Below are 23,321 nucleotides of genomic sequence, written 5' to 3' on the forward strand. Positions count from 1 at the left end.
CATCAGCGAGCACGCTCAGCAGCTCTATGACTCGCTCGTCGAACAGTGTGGCCACGACGAGCGGCACGAGGCCCGGGTTCGTGACGTTGACCGGGGGCGGCGGGGGAAGAGTGGAAGGGCAGGCGGGGTAGGGCGGGGGCTGGCGCGAGATCCGGGGCGGCGGGGAAGGGTGCCTGCCTCCTTCCATGCACGTGCGTGGGATACATCGGCAGAACCGTGCACCAATCCGTTGTGTGGACGCCTACGTTAGAAACTTAAGTATGTATCCTAACCATGTGTAATGACATGACAAAATGACACTTGTATATGAGCAATTAAAGCATCATACTACCTTGTAGAGTTCTCTTCGGCGAATACGTTGAATGATTTCTTTTGCTTTCTTCAGTTTATTGTTAGGAGCAGTCTCGTAGACACAGTCAAGTCCTAGCATTAGCTCACAGCGAGAGTATCAGCCATTCCAAACTCTAGGAGCTCCTCCCGGGTAGCCTGCCTGGCATTGGGCGCAAATATCCTCTTGAGCTCACTCTTGACGTTGTTGAGGTCAGATTTATACTCCCTCAGCTTTGCAAGCAAACCAGCCTTAATGCTAGGCTGTAGGCTCCTTGCCTCCAAGTCCATCTTCCGAATCTGCAGACACAAAACAAAAACATAAAATTACTTTTCCCCCAACCCCCAAATTGAAGACTAAGGCACATAAACATCTCGCAACTCCATTGGAACACCAAAACTGCACCGACGGAAACGAAAATCCCTAATCTCTGCTTTTCTACCCATTCCCCAAATGTCGTTTATACATGCATGGGGATGGGAGCTAGGTAGGTCAAGTTAGAAAGCCACACACGGATTCATCATCTTCATGTTCGGAGACTGTTCCTGCTTGGCGGCAACAACCCGTTGGGTAGGCTGAACAGCCGACTCCTCTTGGGCTCTGAGATCCTCACCTGTGTTATTGTTGTCACCAGTGCATCAACTATACCGCATTCATCTCGCTCTTCAGAGTTGTCACTTGAGGATTTTGAAGATGAAGACTCACAGTAACCAAACCTGACTATCTCCCGATGAATCATGGGAGCTGCAGTTTTGTTAGTATCCCATATGTTAGAGAATTCAGCTTTCTGCGGGCAATCAGTGTAGAATAAGACCCATGGTGCCCTGTGTTGAAAGCCATTAGGAAAAGTCAATGATAAATTGAGAATCATATATATAAAGCACAAGTTACAAGGGTGCTTGAACTTACGGAGAACTTCTTTGGCATTGGGCCTTGAAGAGACCTCTCGATTAAGCATTCGGCCAATGAGATCATGAGCAAGAAGTGACACGGATGCACATATTCTGGTGGGATCTAAAAAAACATGCTCCTCACTGCTCCCCATTTAATCTCCACCGAAATCAGTCCAGAATCAACCCTCTGCTCCCCCACCCTACTCTCCCGCTGGAATCACTATAATCACTTCACTAAAGAATCAATGCGCTAGGGTTCGAAAAGAAAAAGGTATTATGCAATACTATAAGAATAGCCATGATTATTGCTTAGAAAATAATGATCAAACAATCTGTCAATATTCTAGAAAGAAAAAACAGAATTGTCATATGCAATGAATTGTGTTTCAACATATTACCTGTACAGCAACGAATGCATTGCAACAAAACAGGGTAAGGCCAGCCAATACAATCACACCATGGTTTCATCATACATAGTTTTACAGGAAAACAAAGACATGCAGTGTTAGTCTGATCACATACACTAGAAAACTGCTAATACTTGACAAAATAATTGACATTTTGTGGCTCCCCTTTGCCATCATTTTTTTGAGTTAGCATGTTTGTGAGCTATCTAACGTAGAAAAAGCATGTCAAATCAGTAGTGGCCTATTATAGCACAAGGCAGTAGTGAGCAGCAAAATTGCTCATACAAACATACTCTACTTTCGTCAGGCTATTACTGAAAATGAGAAGGCCAACCTTCAAGAATTTGATATCTAGGCATAGTAGAAGGGGTAACTGGAATAGTAATATGGTATTTCGTATGATGTATCTAATTTAGATCATCTTTTTTGCTTCTAGGTACTAATTTAAACCAATGTGACTCTATTCTTTAGTCCTATTTTTTTTCTCCTTGCTAATAATTTTATTTATTCTCAAGCTAAATAACACATGCATTTTCGAGTGTAAGGACTTCTTAGATAAAATGAGCATAATTCCTAATTCTTATGCTGGTTTACACATGTGCATAACAGATGTCCACTGTGTGAGTACGCAAGTGGATCTGAACTTGTAAAAAACAAATGAGTAAAGCACGGAGACGGACCTGGGGATCCGTGTCCGAGAAAAGAGGGAGAGATGGGATTCGTCATCTATAGGAGTTTTGAATGCATTTCCCTTGGTATATATCCAGGCAAAAAGAACAAAAAACTCTTGGAGTATTCTGATGCCACTTCTGAGTTCATTACTGAACCAGCTGCACTTACATTGGAGATGTTGGTGAATTGTACGATGAGGAGGCCAGAGGGCAGCATGACCTAGGGGCTGAGGCAACGATAGTGCGGTCCAGAGATCGAGTCCATGGAACAAGAGCTTCTTGTAGCTAATCAGGCCACTGCACATCGAGAAGCAACAATTAGGGAGCTTCAATGTGAAACAAAAAAAGGAAACTGAGATTGAGAGATTAAATGAATTGACGATGTCAGGTTGGTTTGCAGCATAAGAGTTAAATGAACTGGCACAAATGACATTCAAGAATAAAGATGATATCAAGAATACAATCAATGACTTCAAACAGGTGATGTATTTAGCTAGATGTTGTGTGTTCTGAACTAATAGCTTCGAAAGTGGCTTTGACCTTCTCGCGCAAACAAGTAGAAGATCAGGCGACACAGTTGATTAACCAAGTGCAGGAACTCGCAGATCAAAAAGCACTGGCTATTTCTCAAGGAAAGTCAAATGGGCTCAGTACTGTAAAATCTTGTTGTAGTGACCTTGAAGCTTTAAATTAAACTGGAACTCCATTCACGTATAAAACATGTATTCATACCAATGGCTGTTATGCGTGTACCTAGGAAACGGAGGGCAGCGGGGCGGTCAGGAGTACTAATCTCCTTCAGTCGCGGTGACAAGATAATGGAGTCCTCTCCTTGATCCCCAAACTCCTGAAGAAAAGACACAATGAAATCAGAAGCGGACATATGCATATTTGGCTAAGTTAGTGACGACTACAAATGTAGATGAATATGAGCTTGTGTGGTCCAATTCACATTTGATCTCAATTCATATACTGATGTAGACCTAAGATGTTATGCAAATGAACACGAAAACATTCAAACACGATAAAAAGAGAATAAATAACCCAAGAAACCAAGGACCTGTTGCTAGCCGCTGAAAGGGAAATGTGCCCTTGGGCCATTTCTAAGTATTTTGGAGATTGAGTGCCAACACAAGTGGTCATGTGTTAATCTATGCCAAATGATGGACAAAGTGCAAATCAAGAGTAAAGGTATGTTTCTAATACTTAGTACATTGTTTTGGAGACTAATGTAATGTGTCTAAGTGCTAGAAACAGGAAAAGACCAATTTGGAAAAGACTTGGCTGTGCAGCCAAGACTCTGCGCAGTCTGGGTGCACCGAACTGTCCGGTGGTGCACCGGACAATGTCTGGTGCGCCAGACTGGCTCTAGCGAACTAGCTGCTCTCGGGTTTCGTCGGCGGCGTACGGCTATAAATCACCGGACTGTCCGGTGGTGCACCGGACTGTTCAGTGAGCCAACAGTCGGTCGAGCCAACGGTCGGCCGCGTAATCCGCGCGCGACGCGTGGCAGAGCCAACGGTCAGAAGGGGGCACCGGACTGTCCGGTGTCCATCGGACAGTGTCCAGTGCGCCAACGGCTCTGAATCTCCGACGGTCGGCTTCGCTAAAAAAGGAAAGAAATCTGCACCGGACAGTGTCCGATGGTGCACCGGACTGTCCGGTGCGCCAGGCGACAGAAGGCAAGAATTGCCTTCCTGGAATGCTCTCAACGGCTCCTAGCTGCCTTGGGGCTATAAAAGGGACCCCTAGGCGTATGGAGGAACACACAAAGCATTCTCTAAGCGTTCCTAAGCACCAAGACTCCAATTCCGCGCATTCGATTCTTTGTGATAGCAACTAGAGCTCCATTTGAGTAGAGAACTCTTTGGGTTGTGTTGTGAGCTCGAGTTGTGACTTGTGTGCGTGTTGTGCTCTGATTTTGTGTCTTGTGTGCGTTGCTCATCCCAGCCTTACTTTCGTGCTTCTTTGTGAACATCAAATTGTAAGGGCGAGAGGCTACAAGTTGTGGAGATTCCTCGCAAGCGGGATATAGTGAAACTAAGCAAAACACTGTGGTATTCAAGTGGGTCCTTGGACCGCTTGAGAGGGGTTGATTGCAACCCTCGTCCGTTGGGACGCCACAACGTGGAGTAGGCAAGTGTTGGACTTGGCCGAACCACGAGATAAACCACTGTGTCTATCTGTGTTGATCTTTGTGTGGTTATCGTGTCTTGCAAGAACTCTCTAGTCACTTGGCTTTATTGTGCTAACTCCTAATCAAGTTTTGTGGCATTAAGTTTCAAGTTTTTATAGGATCACCTATTCACCCCCCTCTAGGTGCTCTCAATTGGTATCTGAGCCGTTCTCTTCACGTAAGGGACTAATCGCCCGAAGAGATGGATCCTAAGGGCAAGGGGATGGTGGTCAATGATAAGGAGAAGGAGTCCTTCGTCAATGATCCAAAAGATGACAAGCCTACTGACTCGGGCTCGAGCCACAAAAGAAAAGACAGGAAGAAGAAGAAAACAAGGTGCATCAAGGAGATCGTCTACTACGACGACAGCGACGAGTCCTCTTCTTCCCAAAAGGACGACGACAACTACGAGAAAAAGAAAACAGTCAATTCAAACTTTTCTTTTGATTATTCTCGTATTCCGCAAAGTACAAATGCTCATTTACTCTCCATTCCACTTGGTAAACCTCCTCACTTTGATGGAGAGGACTACGGATTTTGGAGTCACAAAATGCGTAGTCACTTGTTCTCTCTCCATCCAAGCATATGGGAGATAGTAGAGAGTGGAATGCAATTTGATAGTACTGATAGTCCCATATTTATCAATGAGCAAATTCACAAAAATGCACAAGCTACTACTGTTCTTCTAGCATCATTGTGCAGGGATGAATACCATAAGGTGAGCGGCTTGGATAACGCCAAGCAGATCTGGGACACCCTCAAGATCTCACATGAGGGGAACGATGTCACCATGCTCACCAAGATGGAGTTGGTGGAGGGCGAACTTGGGAGATTCGCAATGATCAGGGGAGAAGAGCCAACCCAAACGTACAACCGGCTCAAGACCCTCGTCAACAAAATAAGAAGCTATGGAAGCACGCGATGGACGGATCACGACGTCGTCCGCCTAATGCTAAGGTCCTTCACTATCCTTGATCCACATCTTGTAAACAATATTCGTGAAAATCCTAGGTACACCAAGATGTCGCCCGAAGAAATACTTGGAAAGTTCGTAAGCGGGCGGATGATGATCAAGGAGGCAAGATACGTCGATGATGCGTTGAATGGCCCAATCCACGAGCCTCAAACTGTGGCTCTCAAAGCAACGAGGAGCAAGGAGGCGCTACCTAGCAAGGTGGCGCAAGTTGAGGCGGTCGGGCTTAATGAAGAAGAAATGGCCCTCATCATCAAGCGATTCAAGACAGCACTAAAGGGTCGCAAGGAGCATCCCAACAAGACGAAGGGGAAGCGCTCATGCTTCAAATGTGGTAAGATTGGTCATTTATCGCTAATTGTCCCGATAATGATAGTGACCAGGAACAAGAGAAGAAGAGGGAAAAGAAGAAGGCTTATAAGAAGGCTAAGGGTGAGGCACACCTTGGCAAGGAGTGGGACTCGGATTGTTCGTCGTCCGACTCCGACAACGAAGGACTCGTCGCCTCGGCCTTCAACAAGTCGTTCCTCTTCCCCCAACGAGCATCACACATGCTTAATGGCAAAGGAGAAGAAGGTAAACACTCGAAAGTCTACTTATGCTTCTAGTGATGATGAATCTAGCGATGATGAAATAGACTATGCTAGTTTGTTCAAGGGCTTAGATAGAACTAAGATTGATAAGATCAATGAGTTGATTGATGCCTTGAATGATAAGAATAGATTATTAGAAAAGCAAGAGGATCTTTTGTATGAAGAACATGATAAGTTTGTAGAAGCACAAAATTCTCTTGCTTTAGAAATTAAAAGAAATGAAATGCTTTCATGTGAATTGTCTACATGCCATGAATCTATCTCTAGCCTAAAAAGTGTTAATGATGATTTGAGTGCTAAGTTAGAAATAGCTAGTAAATTAACCTCTCGTGAAGAACATGTTACGATTTGCAATAGGTGTAAAGATTTCAATGTTGATGCTTGTAGTGAACACCTAGTTTGCATTTCTAAACTAAAATATGAAGTGGCTAGTCTTAATGCTCAACTTAAGACTAGCAAAAATGATTTTGATAAACTAAAATTTGCAAGGGATGCCTACACGGTTGGTAGACACCCCTCAATTAAGGATGGGCTTGGCTTCAAGAGGGAAGCCAAGAACTTGACAAGTCATAAGGCTCCTATCTCCATCAAGGAGAAAGGGAAGGCCCCTATGGCAAATAGTATTCAAAAGAACCATGCTTTCTTATACCATGATAGGAGATATTCCAGGAATGTTCATCATGATAGAAGTTGCAATGATGTCATTTCACATGCTTATGATTCAAATGCAATGTTTGCTTCAAGTTCTTCTATTATGCATGATAGAAATTTGGCTAGGAAAAATATCATTCATCATGTGCCTAGGAGAAATGCTCATGTACCTAGGAAAACAAGTAATGAACCTTCTACAATTTATCATGCTTTAAATGCTTCCTTTGATATTTGTAGAAAGGATAAGAAGGTGGTTGCTAGAAAATTAGGGGCAAAATGCAAGGGAGATAAAACTTGCATTTGGGTCCCTAAGGCTATTTGTACTAACCTTGTAGGACCCAACAAGAGTTGGGTACCTAAGACCCAAGCCTAATTTGCCTTGCAGGTTTATGCATCCGGGGGATCAAGCTGGATTATCGACAGCGGATGCACAAACCACATGACGGGGGAGAAGAAGATGTTCACCTCCTACGTCAAGAACAAGGATTCCCAAGACTCAATCATATTCGGTGACGGGAATCAAGGCAAGGTCAAAGGACTAGGGAAGATTGCCATTTCATCCGAGCACTCTATTTCTAATGTGTTTTTAGTTGAGTCTCTTGGATATAACTTATTGTCTGTGAGTTAGCTTTGTAATATGGGATATAATTGCTTATTCACAAATGTAGATGTGTCCGTCTTTAGAAGGAGTGATGGTTCATTAGCTTTTAAGGGTGTATTAGACGGCAAACTCTACTTAGTTGATTTTGCAAAAGAGGAGGCCGGTCTAGATGCATGCTTAATTGCTAAGACTAGCATGGGCTGGCTGTGGCATCGCCGCTTAGCACATGTGGGGATGAAGAACCTTCACAAGCTTCTAAAGGGAGAACACGTGATAGGACTAACAAATGTTACTTTCGAAAAAGATAGACCTTATGCAGCTTGTCAAGCAGGTAAACAAGTGGGAAGCTCTCATCATACCAAAAATGTGATGACCACATCAAGACCTTTGGAGTTGCTACATATGGACCTCTTCAGGCCCGTCGCCTACCTAAGCTTAGGAGGAAGTAAGTATGGTCTTGTTATAGTTGATGATTTTTCCCGCTTCACTTGGGTATTCTTTTTGCAGGATAAATCTGAAACCCAAGGGACCCTCAAGCGCTTCCTAAGGAGAGCTCAAAATGAGTTTGAGCTCAAGGTGAAGAAGATAAGGAGCGACAACGGGTCGGAGTTCAAGAATCTTCAAGTAGAAGAGTACCTTGAGGAGGAAGGAATCAAGCACGAGTTCTCCGCTCCCTACACACCACAGCAAAATGGTGTGGTAGAGAGGAAAAATAGGACGCTCATTGACATGGCGAGGACGATGCTTGGAGAGTTCAAGACCCCCGAGCGATTTTGGTCGGAAGCCGTGAACACGGCTTGCCACGCCATAAACCGGGTCTACCTTCATCACCTCCTCAAGAAGACTTCGTATGAGCTCCTAACCGGTAACAAACCCAATGTTTCATACTTTCGTGTATTTGGGAGTAAATGCTACATTCTAGTGAAGAAAGGTAGAAATTCTAAGTTTGCTCCCAAAGCTGTAGAAGGGTTTTTGTTAGGTTATGACTCAAATACAAAGGCGTATAGGGTTTTCAACAAATCATCGAGTTTGGTTGAAGTCTCTAGCGACGTTGTATTTGATGAGACTAATGGCTCTCCAAGAGAGCAAGTTGTTGATCTTAATGATGTAGATGAAGAAGACATTCCAACGGCCGCAATACGCACCATGACGATTGGAGATGTGCGGCCACAGGAACAAAAGGAGCAAGATCAACCTTCTTCCTCAACATTGGTGCATCCCCCAACTCAAGACGATGAACAGGTTCATCAAGAGGAGGCATGTGATCAAGGGGGAGCACAAGATGATCATGTTATGGAGGAAGAAGCACCTCAAGCCCCTTCAACTCAAGTTCGAGCGACGATTCAAAGGAATCATCCCGTCGACCAGATTTTGGGTGACATTAGCAAGGGAGTAACTACTCGCTCTAGATTAGTTAAATTTTGTGAGCATTACTCTTTTGTCTCTTCTATTGAGCCTTTCAGGGTAGAAGAGGCCTTGCTAGATCCGGACTGGGTGTTGGCCATGCAGGAAGAGCTCATCAACTTCAAGCGAAATGAAGTTTGGACACTGGTGCCTCGTCCCAAGCAAAACGTTGTGGGAACCAAGTGGGTGTTCCGCAACAAACAGGACGAGCACAGGGTGGTGACAAGGAACAAGGCGAGACTTGTGGCAAAAGGCTATGCCCAAGTCGCAGGTTTGGACTTTGAGGAGACTTTTGCTCCTGTGGCTAGGCTAGAGTCTATTCGTATTTTGTTAGCCTATGCCGCTCACCATTCCTTCAGGTTGTTCCAAATGGATGTGAAGAGTGCTTTCCTCAACGGGCTAATCAAGGAGGAGGTGCACGTGGAGCAACCCCTTGGCTTCGAGGATGAACGGTACCCCGACCACGTGTGTAAGCTCTCTAAGGCCCTCTATGGACTTAAGCAAGCCCCAAGAGCATGGTATGAATGCCTTAGAGACTTTTTACTTGCTAATGCTTTCAAGGTTGGGAAAGCCGATCCAACTTTATTCACTAAGACTTGTGATGGTGATCTTTTTGTGTGCCAAATTTATGTCGATGACATAATATTTGGTTCTACTAACCAAAAGTCTTGTGAAGAGTTTAGCAGGGTGATGACTCAGAAATTCGAGATGTCGATGATGGGCGAGTTGAACTACTTCCTTGGGTTCCAAGTGAAGCAACTCAAGGACGGCACTTTCATCTCCCAAACGAAGTACACGCAAGATCTGCTAAAGCAGTTTGGGATGAAGAACGCCAAGCCCGCAAAGACTACAATGGGAACTGACGGACACACCGACCTCAACAAAGGAGGTAAGTCCGTTGATCAAAAGGCATACCGGTCTATGATAGGGTCCTTACTTTATTTATGTGCTAGTAGACCAGATATTATGCTAAGTGTATGCATGTGTGCTAGATTTCAATCCGATCCAAAGGAGTGTCACTTAGTGGTTGTGAAGCGAATTCTTAGATATTTAGTCGCTACGCCTTGCTTCGGGATCTGGTATCCAAAGGGGTCTACCTTTGACTTGATTGGATATTCAGACTCCGACTATGTTGGATGTAAGGTCGATAGAAAGAGTACATCGGGGACGTGTCAATTCTTAGGAAGGTCCCTGGTGTCGTGGAATTCTAAGAAACAAACCTCCGTTGCCCTATCCACCGCTGAGGCCGAGTACGTTACCGCAGGACAGTGTTGCGCGCAACTACTTTGGATGAGGCAAACCCTCAAGGACTTTGGCTACAATCTGAGCAAAGTCCCACTCCTATGTGATAATGAGAGTGCCATCCGCATGGCGGATAATCCTGTTGAACACAGCCGCACTAAGCACATAGACATCCGGCATCACTTTTTGAGAGATCACCAGCAAAAGGGAGATATCGAAGTGTTTCATGTTAGCACCGAGAACCAGCTAGCCGATATCTTTACCAAGCCTCTAGATGAGAAGACCTTTTGTAGGCTGCGTAGTGAGCTAAATGTCTTAGATTCGCGGAACTTGGATTGATTTATAGCATACATGTGTTTTATGCCTTGATCATGTTCCTTTATGCATTTTGTTGTTTATGTATGGTGCTCAAGTTGTACAAACACTCCCCGGACCTCACAAGTCCATTTGCAAGTAATGCACATATTTAGGGGGAGTTGTGCTACAACTTGACCCCTTGAGACTAACTGTGTGCTTGAGTTTGCTTGATTTAGTCTCAAAGGTGGATTGAAAGGAAATGTTGGACTTGGACCATGAAAGACTTCCACTGCACTCCGATGAAAGAGTAACTAACTCCAAGTTCATCTTCATGCTCTTATTGCCTTTTTACTCTTAATTGAAGATTTTGGTGAGGCAATGGGGTTTTAAGGGCCAAGATTTATCCCGTTCTGGTGCTTGATGCCAAAGGGGGAGAAAATAAGGCCAAAGCAATAAATGGATCAGCTACCACTTGAGAATTTTGAAAATAGTAGAATAGAGCTTTTTGGTTTGTCAAAATTCTCTTATTGTCTCTTCTGTCAAAAGTTGGTCTCTTGTGGGGAGAATGTTTGATTATGGAAAAAAGGGGGAGTTTTTGAAATCTTTGATCAATTTCTCATGGAACAACTCTCTTTATGTTTCAACAAGTGTGTTTGACTTAGAGATAGGAAATTGAGGTTGATTTGCAAAAACAAAACCAAGTGGTGGCAAAGAATGATCCAAATATGCCAAATTTGAATCAAAACAATTTTTTGTTCTCATTTGCATTGATGTTGCACTTCTTTTAGTTGCTTTTTGTTGTGTTGGCATAAATCACCAAAAAGGGGGAGATTGAAAGGGAAATGTGCCATTGGGCCATTTCTAAGTATTTTGGAGATTGAGTGCCAACACAAGTGGTCATGTGTTAATCTATGCCAAATGATGGACAAAGTGCAAATCAAGAGTAAAGGTATGTTTCTAAGACTTAGTACATTGTTTTGGATACTAATGTAATGTGTCTAAGTGCTAGAAACAGAAAAAGACCAATTTGGAAAAGACTTGGCTGTGCAGCCAAGACTGCGTAGTCTGGGTGCACCGGACAGTGTCTGGTGCGCCAGGCTGGCTCTGGCGAACTGGCTGCTCTCGGGTTTCGTCGGCGGCGTACGGCTATAAATCACCGGACTGTCCGGTGGTGCACCGGACTATCCGGTGAGCCAACAGTCGGCCGGGCCAACGGTCGGCCGCGTAATCCGCGTGCGACGCGTGGCAGAGCCAACGGTCAGAAGGGGGCACCGGACTGTCCGGTGTGCACCGGACACTGTCCGGTGCGCCAACGGCTCTGAATCTCCAACGGTCGGCTTCGCTAAAGAAGGAAAGAAATCCGCACCGGACAGTGTCCGGTGGTGCACCGGACTGTCCGGTGCGCCAGGCGACAGAAGGCAAGAATTGCCTTCCTGGAATGCTCTCAACGGCTCCTAGCTGCCTTGGGGCTATAAAAGGGACCCCTAAGCGCATGGAGGAACACACCAAGCATTCTCTAAGCGTTTCTAAGCACCAAGACTCCAATTCCGCGTATTCGATTCTTTGTGATAGCAACTAGAGCTCCATTTGAGTAGAGAACTCTTTGGGTTGTGTTGTGAGCTCGTGTTGTGACTTGTGTGCGTGTTGTGCTCTGATTTTGTGTCTTGTGTGCGTTGCTCATCCCAGCCTTACTTCCGTGCTTCTTTGTGAACATCAAATTGTAAGGGCGAGAGGCTCCAAGTTGTGTAGATTCCTCGCAAGCGGGATATAGTGAAACTAAGCAAAACACCGTGGTATTCAAGTGGGTCCTTGGACCGCTTGAGAGGGGTTGATTGCAACCCTCGTCCGTTGGGACGCCACAACGTGGAGTAGGCAAGTGTTGGACTTGGCCGAACAACGGGATAAACCATTGTGTCTATCTGTGTTGATCTTCGTGTGGTTATCGTGTCTTGCAAGAACTCCTCTCTAGTCACTTGGCTTTATTGTGCTAACTCCTAATCAAGTTTTGTGGCATTATGTTTCAAGTTTTTATAGGATCACCTATTCACCCCCCCCCCCCTCTAGGTGCTCTCAGCCGCCACATATGCATATTTGGCTAAGTTAGTGACGGCTACAAATGTAGATGAATATGAGCTTGTGTAGTCCATGAGACATATGCGGCCTTAAAATTCAAAATCAACCACAACCACCAAAAAACATCTTACACGTAGGGGTGGTAATGGATCATGATCCTAATGCTTCTTCATAATTCATTTGAGCCCTTAATTAATTTTAGTTCAAAAATGAATAGAAATAGAGCTCAATTCTAATCTGATCCTTAATTTTTATAGTATAAAATTTAGAACCCATTACCCCCCTACTTACACCCCCCCACACACACTATAAACTCATATTCAAATATGTATCAGGAAGGGGGGGTTCAACAGAGCAGGGCCCTGTTTGGGGAAACTGTAGCTTCTCCAAAAGCATCTCCTGGAGAGCTGGGAAGCTGCTCTGAGGGAGCTTCACTGTTTTTAGTATAATTATAGCTTTTGAAGCTTTTACCGGCTTGAAGAAGCTGCTCTGTTTGGGGGGGAGCTTCTAGCTTTTCTTTTGGAGAAGCAAAAGCTACCAGAAGCTCCCCAAAACAGGACCCAGGACAGTCACTGAATTGCCAAACAACTCTTGAGGGTCCTTGTATATATTATATAAGTCACCTTTTAGGCTTATGAATTGTACAAATTTAGGCTTATCAGAGAGAAGATGGTACAGGATAAGAGTATTCTAGAGATAACTGATGATGGCAAAGTAGTAGTGCACAAGATAAACTTCAGGTGACAAATCAATACTAAAAAAACTATTACACCTTTGCCAGTATTAAGCAGAAGAGATAAATTATGATATTTGAATGAGAATATATGGCTAGCTACATACAGTTTTGGATAGCTCACTACCCATCTCCATGGTTCGCAAGCACAGAGAAATTATTTCAGTTTGCAACAAAAAACTGATGACTTCAGTATCATCAACCTGCATTATTACCAAAAGGAAAATTAATAACCTCATTTACAGAAGTATTATTTTTAGAACAAACAGGTACTTATTATATTATTATGTATTTTTTAATAAAATGAAGGGAACAGGCAACCTACTGATCGAATTGAATAACTTATTGGGCAGAGAGCAGCAGTATACCTTGGATGCAACCTACTGATCCAATTGAATAACCTTGGATGCAACCTACTAATCCAATTGAATAACTTATTGGGCAGAGAGCAGCAGTTAGCTTGTTACACAGCTAATACCTTCATATGAAACTGGATTTGTGGCAACTGTCATCGCAATTTGATGGCTCATATAAAATGACCTACAGGCTACAAGCAGGATGGTAACATAATATATCGCCAAACTATAGAGGTATTTAACAAAATTAAAATACAAGATTCATTTTTTTTCTTATTTGCATGGGTGTTTTTAGTACCTTAGCTGCCACTTTTACTATATTGTGGCTATCTCAAAGTGGTTTCTGTATTAAAAAATGAACTCTATTAGGAAGCTAGAGCAGACTTCAGTTACGCATAAAAGAAATGCAATTGCCGAGACGTGATAAGCATTTCAAATACTCATATTCAGGTGATTATCACAAGTAGACAAGTAGTTACTTGAAATCATAGGGGTGCAAGCAGCTAAAAATAAACAAATGCTTAGTGTCATGCAGTGTTTTTCAAGAGCTAGCCAACTTCTAAGTTATACTGATTAGACCGTTGAGGTCCAAATGTTGATGAAACCACGTGCCCCAGTCACCAGTCCAGTTTTTTTCAAGCACTAATGGTTGGTTAGTTATTTCTATTGCAAAATTTACCTTGTCTGCAATCTCTGTACTTCTGACCACTCGTCATTGTCTCCATTTGAGGCAGAAGGAATTTCTGGGATCAAGTAAAGAGTTGTGTTGTAGTTTTTACATTAGAACAAGAACAATATAGAGAGCAGCAATACCATTGGCATCCTTTGTAGCCTGATTACTCTCAAGCAAAGCCTATAGGTAGTTTAAGAGGTTGAGTACAATGAGAAACATTTCAATCATTATTTGCAAAAGAAACATTTTGATCATATTGAGGAAAATCATAGGAGTGAAAGAAAAACAATGTGTGCAAATAACTGAACCTCCTGCAGCTCCATCATGCTGGCCAAAGTATGCTTCGACGAATTCAAAATATCATCATATGCTTGCTCTATCTGCTTATCATGATTGCAACCTTGTTCGGATGGGTTCCTGGCTTCCTGCAGCAGCACAGTAGAAAACAAACTGGAGTTTAGAATTCAACTTGAGACTTCAGAGTTGAAACAAAACTTGTATTCGCATATGTAGCACCGATGCATATACAAATACCTTTATCAGAAACATGAAGATACGTGAATACATTATTTTCTCAATAAAAGTCACGATAGAATTCATGCAAGTTTTTTTAGAAATAAATAAATGATGAAGCATACTACAATTCTAAAAGCAGTAGCAGTGCAGCAGGAACGAACATTCAAATTGCCCCACATTCTTGAAACTGTGCTGCTTTGCTCTCGTTCCAAAAAAACTCCGCTAAAGTAAAACTTGGAAAGGTCTGGTTTTGCGTGAGCCGCCAACACCAACCAAACTTTACGTCATTGTGACAGTTTTAGCCTTTCGGTCCCGGCGACAGCCATGGCGGACGCGGGGGTGACGGGGGTGCTGGCCAAGCTGGGTGAGCTGACGGAGGAGGAGGCGACGACGCTGCTGCGCGTGGACGCCGAGATTCGGGCATTGCAGCAGAAGCTGGCCTACCTGCAGGCGCTCGTACGCGGGGCCGACCGCCAGCGCTGCGGCCGCGCAAGCGAGCTGCTCCTGCTCTGGCTATGCGAGACCAGAGAGGTTGCTTTCGCGGGTGGTTCTGCCATACATAGCGGCGATGGCTCTTCCTCCCAGGACTACCATATCTACACAGAACAAGCATGCTCTCATGAAGTTGTGATGTAATAGGTAACACGATTTTAATGTATAAGATTGCGAAGAGTAAATTAATTCAAATGAATTCATGGACATGGGACAACTATGTGTTAAAAAACAGAATCTCCTATGTATCCTAACCATGTGTAATGACATGACAAAATGACACTTGTATATGAGCAATTAAAGCATCATACTACCTTGTAGAGTTCTCTTCGGCGAATACGTTGAATGATTTCTTTTGCTTTCTTCAGTTTATTGTTAGGAGCAGTCTCGTAGACACAGTCAAGTCCTATCATTAGCTCACTGCGAGAGTATCAGCCATTCCAGACTCCAGGAGCTCCTCCCGGGTAGCCTGCCTGGCATTGGGCGCAGATATCCTCTTGAGCTCACTCTTGACGTTGTTGAGGTCAGATTTATACTCCCTCAGCTTTGCAAGCAAACTAGCCTTAATGCTAGGCTGTAGGCTCCTTGCCTCCAGGTCCATTTTCTGAATCTGCAGACACAAAACAAAAACATAAAATTACTTTTCCCCCAACCCCCAAATTGAAGACTAAGGCACATAAACATCTCGCAACTCCGTTGGAACACCAAAACTGCACCGACGGAAACGAAAAATCCCTAATCTCTGCTTTTCTACCCATTCCCCAAATGTCGTATGTCCTGTTAGCCAAGGGGATCCCCAAACCAGAACGTGTCGCGGCATCTATTTACCAGCGATTCAGCTTCCTCAACGCCGGATTGGATCTCGGAGAGCTTCTGCTTCTTCCTCTCTGCGGATAGACCCACCGAAATCAGACCAAAACAAACGATCAACAAAAGCAGGCGTTCCAAGCGGCGCAACTGACGCTCGGCTGCCTGGCCGGCGAGCCTCGCAGTCGGCCCTCGATGAAGGAGGTGGTGGAGACGCTGGAGCGGGTGGAGGCGATGAAGAGCCGGGCGCGCGGCGCGCGTACACCGCCTGGTTCCTGCCCCCCGACGACGACCATGGCGCTTCGCCGATGGCCCACCTGCCTGGTCGCCCCGCCGCCGCGTCAGCGAGCGCGCTCAGCAGCTCCGTGACCCGCTCGTCGAACCGCGTGGCCACGGCGAACGGCACGAGGCCCGGGTTCGTGACGTTGACCGGGGGGCGGCTGGGGAAGAATGGAAGGGCAGGCGGGGTAGGGCTGGGGCTGGCGCGAGATCCGGGGCGGCGGGGAAGGGTGCCTGCCTCCTTCCATGCGCGTGTGTGGGAGACATCGGCAGAACCGTGCACCAATCCGTTTTGTGGACGCCTACGTTAGAAACTTAAGTAGTAGAAGAGATTTGAAACAGGATGGGTTCTGCCGGCTTCTCTCTTCTTTGGAAAATTTTGTCATCTCATATATAGCAAGACAATGGTTCTCCTTCATAAGTTTTAGTTTTTAGTGTAATGATGGCAATTACATTTTTCCATGAATCCATGATAAACAGAAGGTTGGGTGATAGCTCACAAAATAATTAATTAGTTGGGCTATCTTGTGTACACGGTTAGTGGATACAACATACTCTCTCTGAGTCGAAATGGAAGCTATAGGACTATACTTTGCCAAACTTTTTAGCTTGTTCCATTAACATATGAAAACTATTATCATAACAAAGGTTAGTATATTCATCTTGCAAAACACATTTTTAATATTTTTTTACAATTTAGAATGGTGTGTTTTAAAAGCTAAGTAAAAGTTGTAGCATCAAAGGCGGTACATATTCCATTTTAATAAAAACACTAAAAATGTCTAATATCTAGTACTTTCATCTGTCCTAAATTATAAGACGTTTTAGATTTTTACATTTTTATTATGCATTTAAATATGCACCATATCTAGATATATATAGCAAAAGCAATGTATCTCAAAAAAGAAAATGGCTATCGCCAAATTATTTCACAGACCAGCCCATGAACCAATACAACAAGCAGGGCAACAACATAAACCATGCAAAAATTGTACCAGTAAGTGAAAAAGAAAAATAACGCACATTCAATTTTCATGCTACTAGCTTCACCTCTCAGAGCAAGAAACAAGCTAACATGTTCTATGGTAGATTTACTATTATAATCACCAATTTTTTTTTGTAAATTTGGTACCCTCCAACTATGAGTAGCTTCCAAAAAAATCAAAAAAAATTGAAGCATACAACTTGTTATAAGTGTTTCTACTAGGCTTAATCTATACACCAAGCTATTCTCAATAAATTTAGACATCTCATTTTTATACTCATTCAAAGCTTTATTCAAGTCGGTGACAGAAGTTACTAGTACACTATTAACTACAGGATTTTTACTAGGTAAATTCCATGGGTTAGGGGAATCGTATTATACCTCACCGAAACTTGATTCTCTATTTGTTCCATAACCGGTTCATGAATTTTGATTCGAATTAGGAGTGGAAGTGGTCACTGGCATAGATGCATTAACTCCGCCTTTGTTTACCTTATCGATTTCAAATATTGAAGAGGCCAATTCAGCTTTATTGGCTACTACATAAAGCCTTAAATTTCCATAGTAATTATAAGCCATGCCACATTGAGGTTGCTTAAGAGCAAATTCTTGAACCGATAAATCAACATAATCTGTTGTTTTATCCTCTAGTTCATCAAAGTGTGCCATGGTCATATTAGAAAGAGCCACAATATTATTGTCGTTAACATGTTTTGATTTTTTAGAACATTTTAGAATAATTAGCATGGATAGGATAAGGATTAGTTACCTCACTATCAACTTTTATCTCTAGCGTAGCAGATGAAGAAGCAACAATATCACCAAAGTTAGGGCCACAAAATTGAGCCACCTTGTCCCTGAGAATGTATTGGTCAGCTTCTGCCTTACATTTAAAGACACCCAAGAGATAGAGGGCTCCTTTGGAACAGAGAAATTTTGTTTGTTTCTTGCGTTTTTCTGTGAAAATGGATCGATTCGTATAAAATTTCTATGAAATTTTCTGTCAAGAGGAGATAGAGGTGACTGACAGTGGCAAACCGTCGGCAAGCGTGGCGCGCCCCGTGCTGATCCAGCGCTCATGGCGTGGCCGTCGCATGCAGAAAGCTGCCGCTGGCCAACCCGGTTCCATTTATCAGTGAACTTTACCAGCAATTAAACCGAAGGATCCTTAAATTTTGGAAGGGCTCTATAAACTCCTTACATCAATTGCCTCAAGTAATGCTTCTATATACATTCCTAATATGGAGTGCTTGCCATTAATAGGGGTGGAAATGAGCCAAACCGAATCGAGCTCGGCTCGCTGTGGCTCGATTATTTAACGAGCCGAGCTCGTCTCCGCTCGCCCCTCTAACGAGCCTGAAAAGCTGTCTTCTCGGCTCGCTCCTTGCTCGCAGTTACGCTCCAAATTATATTATAAAATCTTAAAAATAATTTAAATAATATATTTTAAATTAGTAAAATAAATATATTACTAATATTATAATATAGAAAATAGAATAAATTTGTATAGTAATATCAAATAATACAAATTTATTGTCTATTTGGTACTAACATTTTATGCTAATTAGAATTTTATGTAACAAACTAGTATGGTGTCCGTAAGTTGTAACAGAACACAAACTATTCGTTAAATGCTTATTACCTGCGCATATCTATGTTCTTGAAGCGAAGTGGTAGACATGTTACCTCATTTAAACAAGATCTATCTATGTGAAGTAACTGTTGGGAACAGGCTTATTAATCTCTGCAACACCAACTATCTAGAATTATGACTACTGCAGATTACGACGTGGTAAACTAGTTACCTCATTTAAACAAACTATTCGTTAAATGCTTATTACCTGCGCATATCTAGACGACGTAAAGATCTATCTAGTATTGTGCACGTGTGTCTCCTGCCCAATGTTGACCTCAGGCGAGCCGTGGCTGTGTTTGGTTGGCCTCACGAGCCGTGACTGTCTCTCACCCAAAGCGAGCCGGTGATTGCGTCTCCCACCCGAGGTTGGCCCCGCGAGCCGTGACTGTCTCCCGCCCGAGGTTGGCCTCGGGTGAGGCGTGACTCCGTCTCCCGCCCAGGGTTGGCCTCCGGTGAGCCGTGACTGTGTGTCCCGCCCAGGGTTCGTCTCGGACGAGGCATGGCTGCATCTCCCGTCCAGGGTTGGCCTCAAGCGAGCCGTGACTGCGTGTGCCGCCCGAGGTTGGCCTTCCGTGTCGTCCGCCAAAGGGTTTCCACGCGACGCCCTGCTCCCAGATCTAGTGGAGGTGACAGAGGCGAGGGGGCGAGGGAGAGGTAGCGAGTCGAGGCATCATCCATGGAGGCGGTGGCGGTCCTGCTCGCAGATCCGGTGGAGGCGACAGAGGGGAGAGGAGCGCGGGCAGCGATAGACGCGGGTGCATTGCGAGCAGGATGTTTTCTAGAGGGTGTTCCCAGCGCTGCGGAGGTGAAGGCGGGCAGGCATCGAAGGCGGGGCTGTAGACGCTGACTTTACACTCTTAATAGGGAGGGCGGCAATACCCGACATCGCAGGCGAGTGATGGGGCGGGAGACACGACGGCCTTTGGCGTCCGTCGGACCATGCCGCGAGGGAGAGGGGCGGAGGAGTGCGGCGGGGGAGGGAGACAGAGTAGAAGACATATCAACTCTAATGGGGGGAGGCGTGCGGACTAGAGATCGCAATGGGTAAAAATCCGCTGGGTATTACTTGCCCAAACCCATACCCATGACGGGTATAAAATTTTGCCCAAACCCATACCCACGCGGGTTTCGGGTACCCAACGGGTTTTCCATACCCACTAACATCAACATAAAAAATAATTCATTATGTAAATGACAATCAATACATTAATAAGCTAGCGTACAAGGAACAAGTATAACTAATTTTAGCCTAAAATTTGTTACATGAAGTTTATTTTAATTAGAACATATTCAATTAATAATATTATGAGACATATTTATAAGGAATGTTGATTTTAAGTCGGGTTTTAAAAACACATGGGTTTGCGGGTATGGGTAGTGGAAGAACAAACTCATGCCTACGTACCCGTTGGGTTTCCATTTAACCCATTAACAAACCTATGGGTAGACAAACTCATACTCTAATAGAGAAAAATCCACCGGATTTCGTGTACCCATTGCCATCTCTAGTGCGGACTCAGCTGGGGGGTCCAGTCCAGTCGCACCTAACCTAAGCCAAGGAAAGCAGCAGGTGCCCCCGCGCCTGGCCTGCCTCGCCACTCATTCCGTCGCCGCACGCTCCGACCCCCACGCGCCGCACGCGTGCTGGTGCCCAGTGCCCACTCGCAGTCGGATTCCGACCCTCCCTCCGTTCCCGGCAAACCCTTGCGGTTCCCAACCTGGCAGTGGAACGCAGCACGGACCCTCTCTTCTCTTCTCTCCAAGGGCAACGGACGACTCATGATGCAGCAGCAGCAGCCTCCAAACAATCATGGCCAGCAGGATAGGAGACGGGCAGCAGAGAAACAAACCCGCCTGGAGGATGTGCACGTTTTACAAGACTTACTTTACTTTGTAGTACACAGAACTATATATAACTACCAAAGCAAACATCAGCCAAAGCAGGAGCACAACGCGTATATAAAGCAGGAGCCACCCCACGCACGGCACGACCCAGCGCTTTGCATGGAATGGGGGCTTCGCTTTGGATCACGCTCAGCGGAAAGATGTTTCTAGCTTTTGCATACCAACCCACGATGAGGAAGATGGGTGATGCAGCCACCGACAGTGAGTCGGGTAGGAGAAGATCCGAGCTCCTCTGGGACTGAACTGAACAGATGGGTGATATAGGCTAGCTCTCCTCTCACCAGAAGCCAGTGGCTTCGGCCTTCGACAACAAAGCCACCACGACGAGGAGAGAGGGCTAGATAGGCTTAGCTAGAGGGAGACAGCTCCCAGCGTCTTCACTTTCAGCTTCAGGTACTGCAAGTAGCAGATCGCTTCGTCCAGAACAGCCGCGGCGTCTTTCGCGATGCCCCCGGGGACCATGTTCCTGAGCGCGGCAACAGTCTCCTGGATCCTCTCCCTCCTCCGCCTCTGCTCGTCGGGGCTGTCGCCCTCTGCCGCTTCCGCTTCCGCCTCCCCCAGAGCAAACCTGCGCCCGCTTTCCACCTCCCCAACGCAGCACGACTGCGCGTCGCGGTCGTTCGCAAGTTCAACCCTCTGCTCCTGCTCCATGGAACGCTCAGGAGGCCTTGCTGCTGAACTGGCCGTGTCAACGACGGACTTGTCGGTGCAGGAGCTGAGCCTTCTCTTCTTGGCTGCCGGCGGCGGCGCAGCGCCAGCGCCAGCGCCAGCGCTGGCCACCGACTCCACGCTCAAGGCTGCGCCACCAGACTGCCTGTCGGTGTCCAGGAGCGCGTTGATCTCGTCCCTGTTCTCGTGCATACCCTCCTCGGTTTCTTCTCCTGCTCCAGCATCAGTCACGTCAGTCTCGTTGCTACCTTGGAGCTCCGGCACGGGATCTAACGGCGGCGGGCCCTTGCTCGGCAAAGGAGCTGGGAGTACAGGAGCACGCTTCTCCTTCTGGTACAAAACGAGAGGTCTCTTGCGTGAGGGGTACGGTGGAGGGAATTCCAAAATTGGAGCCAACGCGACCGAATCGGCGGTAAGATGCCCAGCGTCAGGTGGGTGGAGATCGCCGGCACAACTTTCAGTGTCGGATTTCCATGCAGGATTATGCCAATGGCAGTGGCACCAGGGATTAACCTTGTCCCCCATGGACACAACTACCTGAGAATACCAAGACGAAACTGAGCGTTAGTATGCCAACATCAAATAGAAACAGTTAGTAGCAGCAGCATGAGTGAAAGCAGAAAGTTCAGATGAACGGGGATAGTTCTCACCAGAGTGCCACCGAAAGACCGAGCCACCGCATCCTGCCAGAGTGCCAGGGCACTTGACGAGCACAGACTGTGCTAAGTCTTCACTTCTCACCAGAGTTACCTGCGCGAATCGATAGAACCAAGTTCTTGATGAGTTTTCCTGATTATACGGAAGGAAGGAAGGAAGGAAGGAAGGACGCAGCGATTCTTCCATACGGAAACTCAAGTGTGCTGGTATCAGATTTACGCTCTGCAATCCGTTAGACTACTGCTAGCTGTCTACTAATCTACTGCATATGTGAGCCGCCGAGAACAAAATGAGGCTAACCAACTGGATTCTAGTGTGCTGGGTCAAATTGGCAGGCAGCTCCAAGATCCGGGTGAGCTTAGCGCGGAATTCGATTGCGCAGGCCTTTTTAAACCCTTGCAGTAGTAGCACAACGAAAAGGGTTAACTAAGAGCGAAATCTAAAAAAAATGGTGGCGCAACGCTCCCAAATGAGCCCAAAAAATCAGTTACTACCAAGCCTTGAAATGAGCAGAACTCACCAGATCGAACCCTCCGAGCGAAGAAGGAGAAGACGGTGGACGGAGAAGAAGGAAGAGAGCACGGGGCCGCGACTGCGAGGCGGAGCGTGCGGCGTGCTCGCCTCGGAGTCGGGGGAGGGCCGAGGAGTGGAGGCGTGCCGCGTCTCCGCGGGTGTGGCGTGGCCGCGCGTGCTGGCTGGTGAGCCTGCCCTGCTCTGTTCACGAGAAAGAAGGACGGGAAGGGCGGCTGCGGCCTGCGGGAGGGCAGGGCTGTGGACAGGACTCTTATGGACGGCCCTTGACGGAAATGCCCCTGCGGCGTGCTGGTATTTTCGCGCGTGCGCTGTCCGAGTCATGCCACGGCAAGCCTGCGCCTGCCTGCCCGGTGGCTTTTGCCTCTGGAGGCCACCCGGCCCCGCGACTACTGCTAGTTGTTGTTGCCACGCAAAAATTCGAGCAAAGCCAGAATACCACTGTCGGCGTTTCGAGACTGGGGTCCTTAAGCCGACGAGTGAATGTCGCTGCGTGCCCCAGCTCAGATGGGTCGAGCACGTGGGCGAGCGCGAAGGGGGGAAGCAAGGTGGCCGGAGACGGGCGTGAAAGAGGTGGAAATCCCGCGGACTTCGTGTTCGTCCTGCGCCCAGGTCGGGTGCGCTTGCAGTAGGGGGTTACAAGCGTCCACGCGGGTGAGGGAAGCGAGCGGCCCCAAGAGAGCGCCTGTCCCGTCCTCGTCCCCGCGCGGCCAACCCTCTCTAAGAGGGCCCTGGTCCTTCCTTTTATAGTCGTAAGGAGTGGATCCAGGTGT

General features: G+C 45.9%; 2 protein-coding genes and 1 long non-coding RNA gene across 4 annotated transcripts; all 3 read right to left on the reverse strand.

Annotated features, from left to right (window-relative positions):
* Window positions 1–334: 334 nt before the first annotated feature.
* Window positions 335–16,413, reverse strand: LOC111589783 (protein claret segregational). The gene is made up of 3 exons (XM_023300692.1): window positions 16,288–16,413; window positions 15,908–16,207; window positions 335–627 (listed from the first exon to the last, which is right to left on the reverse strand). The coding sequence occupies exons 1-3, from the start codon at window positions 16,411–16,413 to the stop codon at window positions 430–432; spliced, it is 624 nt and encodes a 207-aa protein (XP_023156460.1). The 3' UTR covers window positions 335–429.
* On the reverse strand, window positions 14,048–14,426 carry LOC109943640 (uncharacterized). The gene is made up of 3 exons (XR_002266686.1): window positions 14,380–14,426; window positions 14,212–14,251; window positions 14,048–14,141 (listed from the first exon to the last, which is right to left on the reverse strand). It is a non-coding gene; the product is annotated as an uncharacterized lncRNA (long non-coding RNA).
* A 4,198-nt stretch (window positions 16,414–20,611) lies between the features above and the next one.
* Window positions 20,612–22,772, reverse strand: LOC100275478 (uncharacterized). Of its 2 annotated transcripts, NM_001348916.1 has the most exons (3): window positions 22,538–22,772; window positions 22,011–22,110; window positions 20,612–21,897 (listed from the first exon to the last, which is right to left on the reverse strand). In NM_001348916.1, exon 3 carries the CDS (start codon window positions 21,883–21,885, stop codon window positions 21,043–21,045), a length of 843 nt encoding a protein of 280 aa, NP_001335845.1. In that variant the 5' UTR covers window positions 21,886–21,897; window positions 22,011–22,110; window positions 22,538–22,772; the 3' UTR covers window positions 20,612–21,042. The 2 variants fall into 2 exon arrangements, with proteins under 2 accessions (NP_001335845.1, NP_001143014.1); NM_001149542.1 differs by having other exon boundaries at window positions 20,675–21,897; window positions 22,011–22,766.
* Window positions 22,773–23,321: the final 549 nt, after the last annotated feature.

The sequence above is a fragment of the Zea mays genome, chromosome 1 (assembly GCF_902167145.1).
Source record: "Zea mays cultivar B73 chromosome 1, Zm-B73-REFERENCE-NAM-5.0, whole genome shotgun sequence".
Taxonomy (NCBI): domain Eukaryota; kingdom Viridiplantae; phylum Streptophyta; class Magnoliopsida; order Poales; family Poaceae; genus Zea; species Zea mays.

Excerpts from the sequence above, each read along its gene's own strand:
- LOC111589783 (XM_023300692.1), bottom strand. The coding sequence starts at position 16,413 with ATGGAAGGAGGCAGGCACCCTTCCCCGCCGCCCCGGATCTCGCGCCAG. Across the intron at positions 16,208-16,287 it reads ACGAACCCGGGCCTCGTGCC|GCAGGTGGGCCATCGGCGAA; the intron begins GTTCGCCGTGGC and ends CGGGGCGACCAG. Across the intron at positions 628-15,907 it reads TTGAGGAAGCTGAATCGCTG|ATTCGGAAGATGGACTTGGA; the intron begins GTAAATAGATGC and ends TTGTGTCTGCAG.
- LOC100275478 (NM_001348916.1), bottom strand. The coding sequence starts at position 21,885 with ATGGGGGACAAGGTTAATCCCTGGTGCCACTGCCATTGGCATAATCCT.